The sequence below is a fragment of the Podarcis melisellensis genome, assembly GCF_964234715.1.
Source record: "Podarcis melisellensis genome assembly, chromosome: 5".
In the NCBI taxonomy this organism is placed as follows: domain Eukaryota; kingdom Metazoa; phylum Chordata; class Lepidosauria; order Squamata; family Lacertidae; genus Podarcis; species Podarcis melisellensis.
The window spans coordinates 94291075-94308783 of NC_138537.1; the positions used below are offsets into that span (position 1 = coordinate 94291075).

At 43.6% G+C, this 17709-nt stretch overlaps 1 protein-coding gene across 1 annotated transcript in view; it reads right to left on the minus strand.

Moving 5' to 3' along the window:
- Positions 1 to 17709, minus strand: part of ANO2 (anoctamin 2) — a 152789-nt gene that overhangs the window by 89700 nt on the left and 45380 nt on the right. Inside the window, exons 9-12 of the mRNA XM_081911712.1 lie at positions 14923 to 14987; positions 9010 to 9144; positions 5165 to 5325; positions 926 to 1008 (exon numbers count right to left, since the gene is read on the minus strand). Of these exons, the coding sequence (XP_081767838.1) occupies positions 926 to 1008; positions 5165 to 5325; positions 9010 to 9144; positions 14923 to 14987 (444 nt within the window). The remainder of the gene's footprint in view (positions 1 to 925; positions 1009 to 5164; positions 5326 to 9009; positions 9145 to 14922; positions 14988 to 17709) is intronic.

Below are 17709 nucleotides of genomic sequence, written 5' to 3' on the forward strand. Positions count from 1 at the left end.
GGAATATAGGTCAGTGTTAAACCAGGGACGGATACAAGAAAACGTTAAGATTTTCATTGCATGATAACTGGGCTCAGCAACAGAAAAGGGAAGCTTCCTCCAAACATTATTCTGGACAGAGTTACTATAGTCCAAAGATAAACTCAGCTGAAAAGGCTTGAGAGATTTATCTCTTTTTCCTATGAAACGATTTTCCACCAACAGCATATAACAGAAACGGAAGTTGTTTAAAGAAAACTTAAAATCTCAGTGCCATGTTATGCTTGCTATTAATATTATATTACTAAACAAACGCATGGCTGGATGGTTCCCACCAAATCCGACTTTATTTGGTACTGAAAATATCCCGGTATCCACTCTTACTACACCTCTCTGTTCCTGTGACAGCAATCATCTCATTCTAGGCTGAGGTAAGGTAAACACAGGGAGCACTGTGGTCTAAACCACAGAGTCTCTTGGGCTTGCTGATCAGAAGGTCGGCGGTTCAAATCCCTGCAATGGGGTGAGCTCCCGTTGCTCCTGCCAACCTAGCAGTTCAAAAGCATGCCAGTGCAAGTAGATAAATAGGTACCACTGCAGTGGGAAGGTAAATGGTGCTTCCGTGCGCTGCTCTGGTTTCCATCATGGTGTCCCATTGCGCCAGAAGCGGTTTAGTCATGCTGGCCACATGACCCGGAAAGCTGTCTGTGGACAAACGCTGACTCCCTCGGCCTGAAGAGGTGAGCGCCGCACCCCATATTTGCTTTTGGCTGGACTTAACTGTCCAGGGGTCCTTTACCTTTGTTTTACTTTAGATTGAACCTCTTTTTGTCCCAATATCATATCCAGCCACACCCTACGGATTTATAATAGCAAGTCTCCACCTGATTTTTTTTATTGAAAACTATTTGGACTACTTAAAAAAGTAATAATAAAAAACCCTTACTTCTTCCTCCTCCAAGCCAGTTAGGTCCCAGAAATAACTTAGTCTCATCTGCAAACGCTTCCAGTTTTCAAGGAACATGGTGGCTGAGAAAGAAAATCCAATTTTAATCAGAAGAGGGCTTCAGAGTCAAAATTGATTATTCTGATTACCAGTATGCTGAATATTCAAACTCTCCTAATACAGATATGTAGCAAATCAGAGCCTGAGCAGTCTAGAATGACGCCTAGAATAGGTAGAGTATAATCAACAATACAGGGAACTTTTCTGAAATGAAGCACTACTTTTTGCCTGACTTGAACCTGTTGCCAAACAGTTTCATTGCATGACCTTGAAATTCTAACACAGCATATACCGTATTTTTTGCACCATAACATTCACTTTTTTCCTCCTAGAAAGTAAGGGGAAATGTCTGTGCGTGTTATGGAGGAAATGCCTAAGGGTGGCATGCCTACGGATTTTCCTCCTCTAAAACCTACGTGCGTGTTATGGTCGGGTGCGTGTTATAGAGTGAAAAATACGGTAATTGAGAGAAAATTTTAACATGCTTTCCAGAAGTTATATTTTCCCATACCTTGAATAGAACACCAGAGCTCATCCGGTCTTGAAATCCTAACATTAATAATTTGGGTAGCATTTATCATAATCCAGCTTCAAATTACTGAATATTAGTCTGTATGGTCATCATGAATGATAACCTATTGGCCTCATTGCAGTCAAGGGAGTCTTTCTAAAATGTCAGGACTGGTAACTAGAGAAAAGGAGATCACCTTCCAGGGGGACGGCAGGTAGAACAGTCCTTCACCACCCTAATCATTTCCACTGGCTACACAGGTGCAATATCCAATGCCCAAATATCTGAAAATGTCTGTGTATTAGTCCACATATAACATGGTTTGTTTGTTTTTTTTGTTTTTAAAAATGCTTTATTGGTTTTAAAACTATATAACAAAATATTAAACAGGTGTTAAAGAAATAATAAAAATAAACAAACGTTCATTCCTTAATTGATACCTGTTTTGTACATCATTTTGTAATGAATTTGAAATGACCTCCGATCCTCCCATTAAGTTCCCAAACTGAATACCTTAATTACACACTCGGCTTTATTTTCTCCTTGTTATTCTAATTACTTTAAATTTATAAAGTTGACCTATTACTTGCAGAAACGCAATCAAGGCCTGCTGACGGATTAATATTTTGACAATGGTCTTTTACATAAACTCTGTAAATATCCCCCCCTCTGGTAAATTTTTCGTCTGTAACGTCTCATAGCCTTGCCGCTATTCTTGCTAATTCAACATACTTAATTTATTTTGCCAGTCTGATTAGGGTGGCTATAGGAAAAACTGAACAACTGTATTTTTTTTAATGGCCTATAGCTCTGCTATCACACTCTACTAGCAAATGGTATTGCTATGACAAGTTGTGACTGGGTGGTTTATTTTGCAAAGAGCCCTGGAAAAATCATAGAGCCCATGCAGGAACTTTATTATGATGAAAATGCTCCTCTTCACCGTGGTGCATGTCACTTGAAAGTCTGTATTTTCAAGACCCACCCTATTTTCTCTGATGGCATTTTCTGTACTTTTTAAAACTGTTTTTAATGCTGTGTTTTAAATTGTTGTTCCGTCACCCAAGACCTTAGGATGAAGAGTGGGTAATAAATGAATGAATAAATAAATAAATGCCCCTGTCCATCATAACAGGAGGGAACAGCAACCACCAGAATACCACTGGGACTGGGGAATTAACTTGCCCACTGAGCCTAGTGACCCCAAGGCCCAGGGTGTGAGAAGCAGTTCTGGTCCTTCCCACTGTGGGATTTACTTTGCCTTGCGTGTCGAGGTCCCCAGGTCCACCCCAATAACTCACACATCACACAGAATTTTTGTTTAAGATTTTTGGCATAATTTTGGCCACAACTTTATTAAAATACAAATTTGTGAGTGGTTGCTTAGGCATTGGTTGCGACTATCTGCCCCCACCATGGGGGACAGACTGACATTCCGCACGATGCGAAAGTCAGAATGGGAGAATACACTTGGGGGTTACGCGGAGCAGGGAATCTGCCCTCACCCCAAATGCAACCAAGAGCTCATTGCTATGGCCCGAGCCCCCTTGACAGGGTGGACAAGCAATAGCTAGCCCCCGATTCCTTTAACGGAATCCCTTGCAGCAGCAGCATTAGAGGGGCAGGCACAGCCAATCCATGCCCCTCAATCAACCAAACCATAAACCAATGCCTAACCACAACCTTACAAGTTGTGACGATTTGCTGCGCAGTAGGCAAAAACCAAATGGCCCCAGCCAATCAGCCAAATGGACAAAATTCCTACCAGGCCCCCGCTCCAAAGCAGACGACCCCATGACAGGCATAGCAAGGTCAAAGCAAACAACCCTATTCTAGGGAGGGAGGGACGGGCAATCCGATGCACAGGTGAAAAGAGGAAGCCCTAGCCTCGTGCAAGGAGTTTTAGTATTTCTGGCTGTCAATCAATAAATGGCAACATTAACTTCTTCCCAACAACAAGGGAAGTCCCAATCGCATCAGTGGCCAACGATCAGTTAGCCCGCCCCCAACTTTGGAGTGTCCTGGCGGCCCCCACCACAACATGTGCTCTCCATGAAGGAGAACACGCTTTATGGAACTCACTGGGAGCTGCCATGCTTCCATGTACATCCCTGTGCACAAATGCATGGAAACCAGGGTCAGCCGCACAGCTGGATCCTGTTAAGTGGAAGAAAGGAGATTCCAGGAAGAACCTTCAGAGAGTAGGAGCTGTTCAAGAGTAGAACGGACTCCCTAGGAAGGCGGTGGACTCTCCTTCCTTGAAGGTTTTCAAGCAGAGGTTGGGTGGCCAACTGCCATGGATGCTTTAGCTGAATTGCAGAGTGTTGTCCTAGATGCCCCTTGGGGGTCCCTTCCAACTCTACAATTCTATGAACGTGCAATAAATCCACCATGGTGCTAACTAGAGCCCAGGAGAGGAAGCAGAGCAATAAAGAAACAGCCGAGCCTCCCCTACAAAAGACTATCCTAGACTGCTGCCATCCAGTGATAACTAGCCACATAGCTACTGAAGATACCCTAAGGGCTAACCCCACTGGCCCTGCCCAAGAGTCATTGAATCTTGCATCCTTAAGGAGCATTGATGACCATAACCAACAAAGAGAAGGTTGGCAAAACTCCTCCGACCAAGAACCAGTGGCAGAGCTTCATGCTCCAGCACCGGGGGGCAGAGAGCAGGTGGGGGCGGGGCTGGCATGCATCTTGGGGGCGTGGTGCGTGTCCTGGGGGCGTGGTGTGCCGCCTGTAGGGGTGTGGCGCCTACAGGGGAGCAGCTGCAAAGGCACCCTGCCTGGATCGCGCTGCCGGGGGCGATGCGCTCCCCCTGCAGGCCTCTTCCTCCGCCAGTGCCAAGAACAGCTGGGTAACTGGTCTCCTGATCCAGCACTAGTATGTGAAAATTCTTATACAGTGGTACCTCTGGTTACGTACTTAATTTGTTCCGGATGTCCGTTCTTAACCTGAAACTGTTCTTAACCTGAAGCACCACTTTAGCTAATGGGGCCTCCTGCTGCTGCCGCCTGATTTCTGTTCTCATCCTGAAGCAAAGTTCTTAACCTGAGGAACTATTTCTGGGTTAGCAGAGTCTGTAACCTGAAGCGTATGTAACCCGAGGTACCACTGTATAACACACGTGGATCATAACAACATGCAGTTCAACACAAGCTCTACCCCTAATCAACAGGCTCAGTCCACAGGCAAAGGAACTGATAGGGCAGAGTGAGAAAGATTTGCACATTTGTATGGCTGCCTCTGAGACCATTGTCTCCTTAATGCCCAAACTAATGGGGGGGGGGGGAATTCAGAGCTTGGACTGCTTAAGAAAGGCATCAAGGTTAATATGCTTGTCTTGTTAGGGCTAATTGAGCGGGGGATTCTAACAACAGTTCCCGCACCTCTTTTTGTACAACCCAATAAACCAAACCAAGACTGCATCAAGAACAAATCTAATCAAGTCTACAGTTCTACGATTCTATAATTTCCCCATACCAGTTAAAACACCAATTAACCCCTTTACATGTTTGCCTCTTAACCTACCAACAAGCCCTTGTTTCCTTATTGGTACTACTTTTGTGGTGTTTTGTAAACCTGGAATGAACCCATCGTTGAGCATCATCTTATGAATGTTGCCCTGTCTAACTGAGCTATATAACATTCAAAGCAAAACTTACCCCAAAGTGCCATGAAAACGGAGAAAAAGACGGTGGCAGGGTTGTCAAATAAGTGGCTGGCGCGTGCCGTGCCACAAGCACTACTAAGGTTCCAGTAGTCACATGTCTTGTCACACAGAGGGCACATGGTGAAGGCATTACGTTGGTCGCACATCTCCTTGCTATGAAGAGCAAAATCCAAAAAGATTAGAATAACATGTAATCTGTGAGGGAAGTTGCTTTCTGCTACGGAACAGTCACAGACTTTCATTCAGTGAGAACAGAATGGCAGAAGTTCAGACATCCAGATGATGGCTAAGTGAAGGGCGTATTTATTTAAATTCATTGGTTGTTTTCCTTCTTATTTATCTATTTGAAATATCTGCAGGCCATGTTTCTATTTAAAAAAAATATTCGTGGTGACTTACAAATGAAAACGACGACAAGCGGCAGTAGGAACAAAAGATTATTAAGATCTTACCCACTTCTTTGCAGAATCAATCAATACAATTTAATTACAAAAAGAGAATGAAAAATGGCTCCAGTAAGGCAATATTTTTTTTAAAAAATCACTAAGAACCACTAAGAAGCATTTCTTTGGGCTTAATGCCAAATGAAATTGAAATAGCATCCTCCTCTAGGTGTGGGAACTTGACAAAATGCTAAGAGGAGGGTGCTATTTAGTGGCACCAAGAAATACGCAGGAGAAGGTGGCTTGGAAAATACGCAGGAAAATGGTGAGCCTCCCCTGCTCACCATTTTCCTTGCCCTCCCCCTCCCCAGTCATTTCTCCCATCCAAGTGGTTGCTGCAGGTGGAAGAAAAACAGCTTGTCCAGAGTTTTGGGCTAGGCTGCCATCAGTATGCTGATGACACCCAACTCTATCTGTTGATGGATGGCCATCCTGACTCGGCCCCAGACACACTGATCAGATGTTTGGAAGCTGTGGCTGGATGGCTACGTGGGAGCCGGTTCAAGTTAAATCCTTTGAAGACAGAGGTCCTTTGGCTGGGACGGGACAATATGGGATTGGGGGGGGCAACTCCCATCTCTTGCGGGGGTGTAATTAGGGCCTGCAAGACAGAGCTGTTCCACCAGGCCTTTGGTCAGGGCACAGCCTGACTCCCTCCTTTGGCAATCTTCACAGAACTCCAGCCCAATGGTTGCCATCAATTTGATTTGAATTAATTTTAGAATGAATGATTTTAGAATGTTGTACTATTTTATTGTTGTTAGCAGCCCTGAGCCCGGCTTCGGCTGCGGAGGGCGGGATATAAATATTTATTATTATTATTATTATTATTATTATTATTATTATTATTATTATTATTAATTAGTGTGGAGAAGAAGCGACAGGCAGGGGAAGGGCTGAGCACTTTTCCTTTGTCTATCATTTATTTTTTCCCACTCTAATGAACACTCACTTTGGTCAAAGTAGGACTGTTAGGCACACCTTACGCCTCTGAGTGATGTGTTCTAGGTGGAATGCTTAACTAGGTTCAGTTTCCATTGGAAGGAGGTCATTTTGATATTTCAAGAATATTGGAGTTTATTTGCAAATATAAAAGGGTAGATATAGGTGAAGGCACAGCTTAAGCCCAGGGAAAGAGATGCTGTTCCTTTACAAAGCCTCCAAAATCTGGCAAGCCCTCTCTGTTTCTCCACTTCCTCTCAGCCAATTGTCATATTTGCCACCTCAAACCTAGTTTCTATTGCTTCTTTTCACAAATATCCTCAGCCCTTTCTCTGAACGGTTTTTCCTGTTCAGAACATCCTGCATCAAGAAGCCATTTGCACCCATGGAAACACATGACCTTTGCATTCTGATCTATCGCAAATCTACCAGTGATATTCAATTTCTCTGAGCAGGCCTTACAATACGCTCAGCAAAATGCAAAGAGACTGACACAGCGTGAGCAGCTGAAATACAGTGACCATGAAAGCAGGTTTCTCCTTAAAAGGTAGAATGAGCATTGAACCTTTTAAAACAGGGTGGGGAAGCCTTGGACTTGCAAATATTCTTGAATGACAACTCTCAATATACCTAGTTTGGCCACACCTGGAGGACCAAAGTTCATCACCTCCTTATAAAATACAAAAACACATTCTTATGGCAGAAAAACAGCAGAGGGTGCTACAGATCCAGTTTTGCCATAAACTCCACCACTTTAGATATTAAAAGAGTATTTTTGTAGGACAAGGAAATTACATTCTTGTTGGAAAGGTGGGACCTTTTTCATACCCACAGTAATGTTACTTTCAGCTCTCCCAATGATAGCACAGTTTCAGAATGTATAATACGGAGTTAATGGACAGAACAGAAGTCACATTTATAGTGTAACTGGGAAACTGCACAGCATCTGATATGTTTGCTTGTCTTTAACCAAGAATGCAAAATCAATACAATATTTATTTAATAGTAATTTTTGTGATCACAATAATTTTGCTTACAGTAGCTAGGCATTGTTCACAGAACATAAAATAAAGGTAAAGGTACCCCATACCATTAGGTCCAGTCACAGACAACTCTGGGGTTGCGGCGCTCATCTCGCTTTATTGGCCGAGGGAGCCAGCGTACAGCTTCCGGGTCACGTGGCCAGCATGACTAAGCTGCTTCTGGCGAACCAGAGCAGCGCACGGAAACGCCGTTTACCTTCCCGCTGGAGCAGTACCTATTTATCTACTTGCACTTTGACGTGCTTTTGAACTGCTAGATTGGCAGGAATAGGGACCGAGCAATGGGAGCTCACCCCGTCGCAGGGATTTGACCTGCCAACATTCTGATTGGCAAGTCCTAGGCTCTGTGGTTTAGACCACAGCGCCACCCGTGCCCCATTATTTGTGACATAAAGAGTCACAAATCCTACCTTCATATTTACAATCTAAGGGGCATGGCGCCAACTTATGTATACATTCTCTCTCTTAAAAGCACCCAAATACACTCCCTGATCTTCCACTATTGATTGCAGCCGATATGGCTGCATTTGCTGGGGTGGAGAGGGAGAAGTCAATGTTGAAGCAAACCGTTACACATGACTGAAGATAATTGGTAGTTTGGCCCTCAGTGATGAGGCATATGAAGACAGGGGAGTAAGGGGGGGGGGGAGGCAGAGGATGGAGATATATTTGAGAATGTCAGAACAGAAATAGTTAAAGCCATGGTTTTCCCAGTAGTGATGTATGGAAGTAAGAGCTGGACCATAAAGAAGGCTGATCGCCGAAGACTTGATGCTTTTGAATTATGGTGCTGGAGGAGACTCTTGAGAGTCCCATGGACTGCAAGAAGATCAAACCTCTCCATTCTGAAGGAAATCAGCCCTGAGTGCTCACTGGAAGGACAGATCCTGAAGCTGAGGCTCCAATACTTTGGCCACCTCATGAGAAGAGAAGACTCCCTGGAAAAGACCCTGATGCTGGGAAAGATGGAGGGCACAAGGAGAAGGGGACGACAGAGGACGAGATGGTTGGACAGTGTTCTCGAAGTATGAGTTTGCCCAAACTGTGGGAGGCAGTAGAAGACAGGAGTGCCTGGCGTGCTCTGGTCCATGGGGTCATGAAGAGTCAGACATGACTATATGACTAAACAGCAGCAGCAGCAGCAACAACAACAACAACATACCAATGGAAGGTGCTGGGCAGATATTTGTATGGCAGGACACTGCAATGGTAGCAAGCAAGGCAATGTGCTTTTAACGAATGGAGGACAGACAAGTATTTAAAAGAAACTGGAGGAGTAAAAAAATCTCATCCTCATTCTTTTTCAGCTGACCAGCTCTGTAAATGGATACCTTTCAGCACAAAGTCATCGATAATGCACCTGAGCATCATCTTAGATATCAAACCACACTGTGGATGTGCAATCTTACCTAGGAATGTCACTTTCAATGGTTAAGCATCCGTACAGGAACACAATGATTCCAACTACCGAAGATGGAATAAGAAACTCTGTGTATAAGCCCAGCCAGGCAAAATACATTCCAATTTTTTCTCCAAAATACTTTCTAAAGAAAGAAAACATAATGTAAATTTCAAAAGATTAGTAACAGTCCTTCTAGGGTTCCCTCAACAGTATCAACGTATTTTACCAACAGTGCAGTTAACCACCCATTGTAAAACAGATAATTAAAACTGCTTTGATGTGCAAGATATGAAAAGAAAGTGAACTTCCTTTTTGCTATGGACTCATCTACCATCTTAGAATTCCTGCTCCATGACTGCAGTGATGGGATTTTTGTCTATCACATGACGGTATATGTTTTGACTCCACAAAGTGGGAAGTGATGGAGACAGGATGTTTGTGTTACTGTGTTTCCTGAAGTGGGACTATTGTCCTTTGTTCTTTTTCTCTTTGCTGTCTGACGCTAGAGAGAGAGGGGGAGCCATGTTGCAGTGCTCCGTGTGGGTTTATATGTAAATAAAGTAGATTAGCCAAAATGCTGAGTTGCTGAGATCTGTCACACGAACTGCGCAGACTCTGTGGATCCCTAAGTGTGCCGGTGTCTGTTGACATCGGTCGCCGTGATGTTTGGGCTGAAGAAAGCTTATGAAGCTCCCAAACAATCGACCATGAGGGAGGGAGGGAACATGCCAGTCGGGCATGTGTCTCTGCCAGGGTCCTACTTGAGTGTAGGCCAAGTGTAGTGTCTCCTTACCTCTGCACCAAACCCAAAAGGTTTTATACTTGAGTGGTTTCGATTAAGGCAGGGTAGACATCTAGATATCAAATCAATAAAGGAAATCTACTCCAGCACTACTCTCTTATGGGTGACCTACCAACTTAATTCTCAGACTAACATCTCTTTTCAAGGGTATTTCATGCCATGAAGCAGCCTTGGATAGCAAAAATAAATTGACCAGCCCTGCTTATTACCTTTTGGCAATACACAATTGCTGGCATTTTTTTTATTTTTTTATTTTGTAATTGCCAAGTATCTTCTCGGAGAGTTTGCCGGAAAGGTTACATTCAGCTGTTCAGTGAGCAGTAAATTTATAGACACAGAAGTTTGAAACAATCAAGTTCCTTTAAATATTCAGGAGGGGAAAAATAGGACATGTTTATGTATTATTAAACACAGCATCATAATTGTTAACATTGTTATGTTGTCAACGTATCACTTAGTCATACAAGATTAACCAGAACAGACAGATAATAAAGGCTTAAAATCTGCATTAGACAAAAGAATGAGCATTGAGCATGAATGGAGAAGCAGACAGAGAAAGAGAGAAAGAGAGAGAGAAAGAGAGAGAGAAAGAGAGAGAGAAAGAGAGAGAGAGCACTGATAAAGCCATAAAAAGTGACAAGTGCATCTAGTTGCTAATCATCTAGATAGTTCATGCTTACTCTCGAGAAACGGTGGATGACATTTAAACCCTAGCAATTTTCAGCTCATTTGGAATGTATTAGACGTTAATTGTCTCACTTATTTCTATTCCTCCTGTATCACAAAGTTAGAACTAAAGAGACCTTTATAAAACTGTAAGAGTGAGCTCAGTAGGAACCAATACATCATTTTTTTCTTTTCTTTTTTAAAGCTCAGGATTAGGCATTCTCTTTCATTTGAATGATTCCGATCATTGTGTACTCTCAACGAGTTCTTTTTCCCTGTAGATGTGTACATCTGGTATTTTTTTTTAAAGCAAATAAAATTGGACTTTGAGGAAGTCTCAGAAGGGAAAAGAGCAAAGATGTCAAAAGGTGTCATTCAGAGCATAAAGTTCAATTAGTTTTGTTTCTAAATCAAGAGTTCCAAGGTATTTTGGAGGCACCTGCCTCTTCTGAGCCCAAGCAAAGTTGTCTAGAATTTAAATTAATATTTAAGATGATTTGCCAGAGAGACAGAAAAAAGATGTACATAACATGGAAAGATCTTTAGGAGACCAGCAGCAAAATCCTACTTATATATATTCAAAAGTACAGTCCACTGAGTTTACTTGCAGAGCAAAGGGCATTTTAACACCCCAATCCTGTCAGAAGTAGTTTTTTTTAAGTAGTTATAAATACTTACCGAAAGTTAATTAAGGCTCAATCCACAATAAATTCTCCTATGTATGACCCATTGGAATTGAGTTGGGCACAGTGTGCATCAAAGTTACAAAGATACAGTGGCGTAGCGTGGGGGTGCGGGGGGGCCGGCCGCACCGGGCGCAACATCTGGGGGTTAGGGTTAGGGGGCGCAAATCCATGGGTTAGGGGGCGCAAATCCACGGGTTAGGGGGTACAAATTACTTGCCTTGCCCCGGGTGCTGACAACCCACGCTACGCCACTGCAAAGATATACAGAGTGAAATGCTCTTGTTTCCCCATAACATTAGAACTCAGTGTCACTTAATTAAGTTGATAGGCCATAGATTCAGGAAAACCAAAGGGAAATGCTTCTTCATACAACCAATAATTAATTTAGGAAATCTGCTTTCTTGAGATGTAGCTGGATTTAAAAGAGGATTAGGCAAATTCATGGAGATGTCTAGCAATGCCTGTTAATTGGGTATTCCCTTAAAGAGGGCACATATTGCTGTGAGACCTGGACACCTGACACCCTGTGTTGTGGGTGGGTACACAGGTCAGCCACAACACCCAATTGGTAGGTCCCTCGAAGCTGGGTGCAATCTGGCCAATGAGATGGAGTCCAAACAGTTCGAGGGACCTATTTATGCCCATGCACATGACCCAGAGCTTCCTCTTTTGGCTCATGCATCGGAACACCCCCCCACACACACACACCTCTCCCTATATTTAGGGCATTTTGCGCTTGCTATGCCGCCATCTGTTGTCTGTCGTCGGGACAGGGGCACGGCAGGTATTTTCCCCACTTGGCTGATTGGCTGTTGCCATTTGGGTTTCGCCTGCTGCGTACAAATCGTCACAACTTGTAAGGTTGTGGATAGGCTCTGGTTCAGGTGATAGGGATGGGAGAACGGTCTCGCCATCCCTATGTGAAGGGTATTCTGTCAAAGGAATCCAGGGACTCAATGGTTTGGTCAACCCCTGAGAGGGGGTTGTGCCCGTGCCTGAGTCCAGGGGGACATTTGGGTTGCGAAGATAGCCTGTTCCTGGCTTTCCGCTTATCCAGGTGTTCACCCTTGGCTGAACTATGCTGGTGCCCTGGGTCAGCGCTGCCTCCATGGCAGGGAGCTAGTCGAACCAGAAGCTATGCAACCAGTCACTTTCTGTAATAAATAAAGTTGTGGCCTAAATTCTGCCAAAAACCAAAATTTGAGTCAAGTGTAAATTTATTTAGGGGGTAGGTTTCTGGGTCTGAACATGCAAATCAAGATAGCCAAATTTAGCATCCAAGGTCGGAGGCAGTATGCCATTGGGTAACAATTGCTGCAGACAACCATGGGCGGAGGGTTAGAGGGTTAGACCGCACACTCTGCTGGGAGTTTCCTAGAGGTGTTGAGCAAAGTGGTGAAAGGGTTGATGGACTGGAATGGTAACCCAAATGTAAATAAGAAGGAGTTGAGGGATAAAAAGTGTGTGTGGGGGGGGTGCATTTTACATGCCTGGGCTATCTGGAACAGCATTTTGACGTGTGACATAGACTGGAAAGAATTTGAAATGCCTGTAGGACAGAAAGGGGCAAGATAAACAAAATATACTAAATGTTGCTGAGTCACTTATCTGGGATGCCTATTTGGTTTCTTGCATCCTAGCCTCTCTCTCTAAATCTCCCACATTCACGCAACCGTGAGTCATATGATGTGCAGCTACTTATCTCTGTTACACAACAGAATGGCAAGCAGAAGTCATATCTGTTGCAACACTTGGCAAAAGGTAACCAAAAAGCTCTCGCAGGAGAAGTTTTTGGGCACAGGAGGAAGAATCCAAATTCTGTCTCATAACTTCACTCCGCTTGGGTGCTGCCTTGCAGACGCATGCCTCTGCATTGTGGTTTTCAAACTTCCTATTTGCACACTGCAATTTGCTATTTGCACATTGCAAACTTTCCACACTGACCTGTTTGCTGATGCTCTGCTCCCTGCACAATGCACCACTGAACGATGTTCTAGGCTACACTTTCAGTTTCAACAACTTGATAGCTAGGCCTGATGATCCTCCAGCATGGAAGTGAACTGCTGATGGAACGAGAGATTACTCTTTTCCTCCATTGGCCATTCCCTGCATTTCCCTGCTCAGCGCTGAGAAAGGGGAACATGGGCTGTGTGTGAATAGGGCAGGGGGGGTGGATGAGTATGAAGGTGGGGTGTATGAATGTTTGTGGCTGGTGTGGGGGCTGTCCCTCCCACGTTTGCCTTTGGCCCTGCTCACTGCACACAGGGACGGTGGCCCACACTTTTGAAAAGGTTATGCATCTCTAGATTACATAACCAAACATTTGAATTAATGGAAGTTCTTTTGACACAATATTTAAACATGATGGTGGTTCCATGAAGAGCAATTGCTTGTTTGGCATTCCACAAGAATGGTGTTGCATGTCGAAGGCTCACACTCCATGAACTGGCTTACGCAAGACTGGCACCTGAGTTCAACATGAACTGCATACCCTCCAGGGACAGCCCAGAAATTACAACAGCCCTGGTTTCTGATTTGACCCTGGAATGTCCCTATTTCCCCCACCAGTGTTGCTGCTGCTGCTGAGCTCACGGAGGAGGATGAGCCTGCACTTATCTTGAATGATGATGATGATGGCTGTGGCGGCTGTGAAAGAACATCCTGTTGCTGTCTCCATGGCTGCTGCTGCTGGTCGCCTCTCTTGGGCAGCTCGTAGCAAGCAGCTATTGGAGTGCAGGTGAGGAGAAGGGGAGGCTATGGCTTCTAGGGCCCAGTCTTGTGTGATGGGCTGGCTCTGAGGGGCAGACAGAGGACAGGGCTGCCCTGAAGAAGAGGATTTTGGATTTGATATCCCGCTTTATCACTACCCGAAGGAGTCTCAAAGCGGCTAACAATCTCCTTTCCCTTCCTCCTCCACAACAAACACTCTGTGAGGTGAGTGGGGCTGAGAGACTTCAAAGAAGTGTGCCTAGCCCAAGGTCACCCAGCAGCTGCATGTGGAGGAGTGGGGAATCGAACCCAGTTCACCAGATTATGCGTCCACTGTTCTTAACCACTACACCACACTGGCTCTTCTTCCTGGGTGGGAAGAAAGGGGGTGCACAGTGCAAGGAGTCTTGATTTTTTTAAAAAAAAAAAATGCTTTGTGCACCTGAGTCTAATCTACCCACTTTCTAAAATTTATTTATTGATGTGTGTTTTTCAATCTACCAAAGAATCAAATTAAATCAGGATTAAGGGGTTTTCTCAGGACAGTGGAGGACGTGTGTGCTGGTCCCATTGATATAGTGGTGGTGGGAATGACAGGGTCACAAAAGATGGGAGGTTGAGGAGGGTCAGTTGCAAGGAAGTGACAAATGTCCCTATTTTCATCTGAGGAACGTGGGATGGTATGGAAATGAGCAGTTAATGTACTGGATGGTAAATATTTTCCTAATCAGAAAGAGGAAATTCATTTAACTGCTAGGAGACGGAGATGCAAAAGCCTCTCAATGACTTTGCCTCTCAGAAACTAACTCAGAACCTTCAAAAACTACTAAATGACATTTTGGAAAGGTACATCACCTTTCATTAATATCACCTTTCATTAAATCTTCTGCAATAAAATCTGTGATTTATTATAATGGAAAGGGAGAGGCTAACTGCCCGATGCAAGGCCCTACTGACCAGAATCTTCCCCTAGTGCAAATCAGTGTGACTTTGTCAGTTTTGCCAAAGAAGGAACTTTACAATTTTGCCAAGAAGCTGTTGCTGCGCAATTAATTACCTTACAAGATCAATAGGTTGAAACTTGTAGAACGATCCGTATCGTGCCCATTCTTGATACAGCAGCTGTGTGGGGAAAACAGATATACTGTTGACATACTGCATTTAAATGACAATAAAATAAAATAAAATAAAATAAAGGGCTTAAATGCAGCCATGACTGGGTCCCATGAGATGTGAGCTCAAGTTTGAAACCTGAACATGCTCCAGAACATGCAAAATAATAACAAAAAGTGCATCATGTAGCACATATATGAACATCTGGATTAAAATGCAGAATATCTGAGGAAGAAGATGCTTGCTACATGGAGGAAGAAGGCCCAACACCCCTCTTTCAAAATTAACCACTGAGGGTTGTATCAAACAAAGCTAGTCAGCTGACAGTAAGGTTTCCATCAATGAAATGGGGAGAAAATTTCTTTTACACTGATTCACCCTCTTCATCGCATACCCATGATCAGTTTGTTGACCAAACAAAGCCTTATCTCAATGCCACACCAACTCTGCTTACTTTCCTACAGTCAATAAAGTTCTGGTCTGTTTCAACATGTTGTGTTCTGGTTATTTGCCCTTGCCCTTGACAGGGGTTGGGGGTGGCCTATAGCACCTGCCTTGCAAGGGGGTTTATTACCACTTAGTGTGCTTAAAATAATTCCAAGTCTACACAATACAATCTTGGGTTGTAATCTAAGCAAATAAACCCCAAAAGCCTAAACAGGAAGGGGTAGAGTAGGGACTAGATAAATAATGTGCATTAATCTAGTAGTATACGCAGGTGGCGCTGTGGTCTAAACCACTGAGCCTAGGGCTTGTTGGTCAGAAGGTTGGCGGTTCGAATCCCCACGATGGGGTGAGCTCCTGTTGTTCGGTCCCAGCTCCTGTCAACCTAGCAGTTCAAAAACACATCAAAGTGCAAGTAGATAAATAGGTACCGCTCCAGCGGGAAGGTAAATGGTGTTTCTGTGCGCTGCTCTGGTTTTGTCAGAAGTGGCTTAGTCCTGCTGGCCACATGACCTGGAAAAACTGTCTGCAGACAAACATCGGCTCCCTCGGCCAGTAAAGCAAGATGAGCGCCACAACCCCAGAGTCATTCACGACTGGATTTAACTGTCAGGGGTCCTTTACCTTTACCTTTTTTTTACCCAACTGAAAGCAGTGGGGCTTGCATTCCAAATAAACATTATCGAATTGGGTTGTATGCCCTGGACACAACTATAACTGAATAGGGTTTACAGTAAATTCAGACAAGGTGTCAGTGGAAGTTCTGAATGAACGCTGCACCCCTATTTATCACGTGTGTTCCAGTTTCCTGGCAACTGTTCCTCACACATCATTGCTCCTCAATGATCTTTCCAGGATATCGTCTTTAAAACAACTATGTACAGGCTATGGGATATATCCAGCTAAGTCATATGCAGAGATGATCCACTAGAATCAATGAACAAGGCAGGGATTTCAATGAGTTTACTATAAGTATAACTTAGTAAGATGCAACCTTGTCCAATCTTAAACATGATTACTAGTGGAACTTACATCATAGCAAACATGGATAGAATTACACTGAAAAGCAAATTAAATGCCCACTATTTTGCATACTGCAATGAGTAAGGTTCATTATTCACTTCTAAGAATGATAATATATTGTGAGATAATTATGTATTTCTGGTATATATCAAAACAAATAATAAACAGTTTCTTTTTGGGGCTGTCTGCATAGCCGCCTATCAAGATGGAAAATGTTGTTGAAAATATTTGAGTTGCAACTTTTCTAAAATATATTTATTATGAGAATTGTTGAGACAAAATGACTCACTACCTCTTCTTTTTAAGGAATATTATTGCAATGTTGAAAAGTGCTTGCCTCTTTTGTCATTATTTTGGCAGTGACTGTGAAAATGTTTTGTTGATTCAATTATATTTTCCCCTCTCGATCTCTTTCTCAACTGGCTTCCTTTGCTATCCATGGTGTCATCATGTAGCCAAAACTGAATTGCATTCATTGATGGGATTCCTTATTTTTTGAGATCACCCAGCCAGCTAATATGGGAATTGTTGTCCTCAGGCACATCATCACCCAGATAAATCTAACTGGCCATGCATCATTGTGATCCATCACACTGACTAGTTTGTTGGCATCAGGAGAAAACAAGAAATCTGAACCAGTATTAGTGAGAGCAAGAGACCAAGACGGATTAAATAAGAATGTTCTCACTATTAAAGCATTTTTCAGGAAATGTCCCCATTGAGGCTGAACCAAAGCTTCATAAAATCACTGGTTTTCCTGAATTCTGAGTGTCATTTCACACAGTGTGTAGGATCTGAACCAACGGATTCAAATTGCAAGAAAGGAGACTAAACATCAGGAAGAACTTGTTGACAGCAAGAGCTGTTTGACAGTGGAAAGGTGGTGGATTCTGTATCATTGGAGGTTTTCAAGCAGAGTTGCATGGCTATCTATCATGAATGCATTGCAGGGAGTTGAACTAGATAGCCCTCAGGGTCTGTTCCAACTCTACAATTCTATGAACATTTGCATCATTTGTTTTCCCCCACAAGAAAATCCTGAAGGCGGTTGATTAGGACTGGCCTTTGCTTTATGAGTCGGTTTGTTGTGGTTTAGTCGTTTAGTCGTGTCCAACTCTTCATGACCCCATGGACCAGAGCACACCAGGCACTCCTGTCTTCCACTGCCTCCCGCAGTTTGGTCAAACTCATGCTGGTAGCTTTGAGAACACTGTCCAACCATCTCGTCCTCTGTCATCCCCTTCTCCTTGTGCCCTCCATCTTT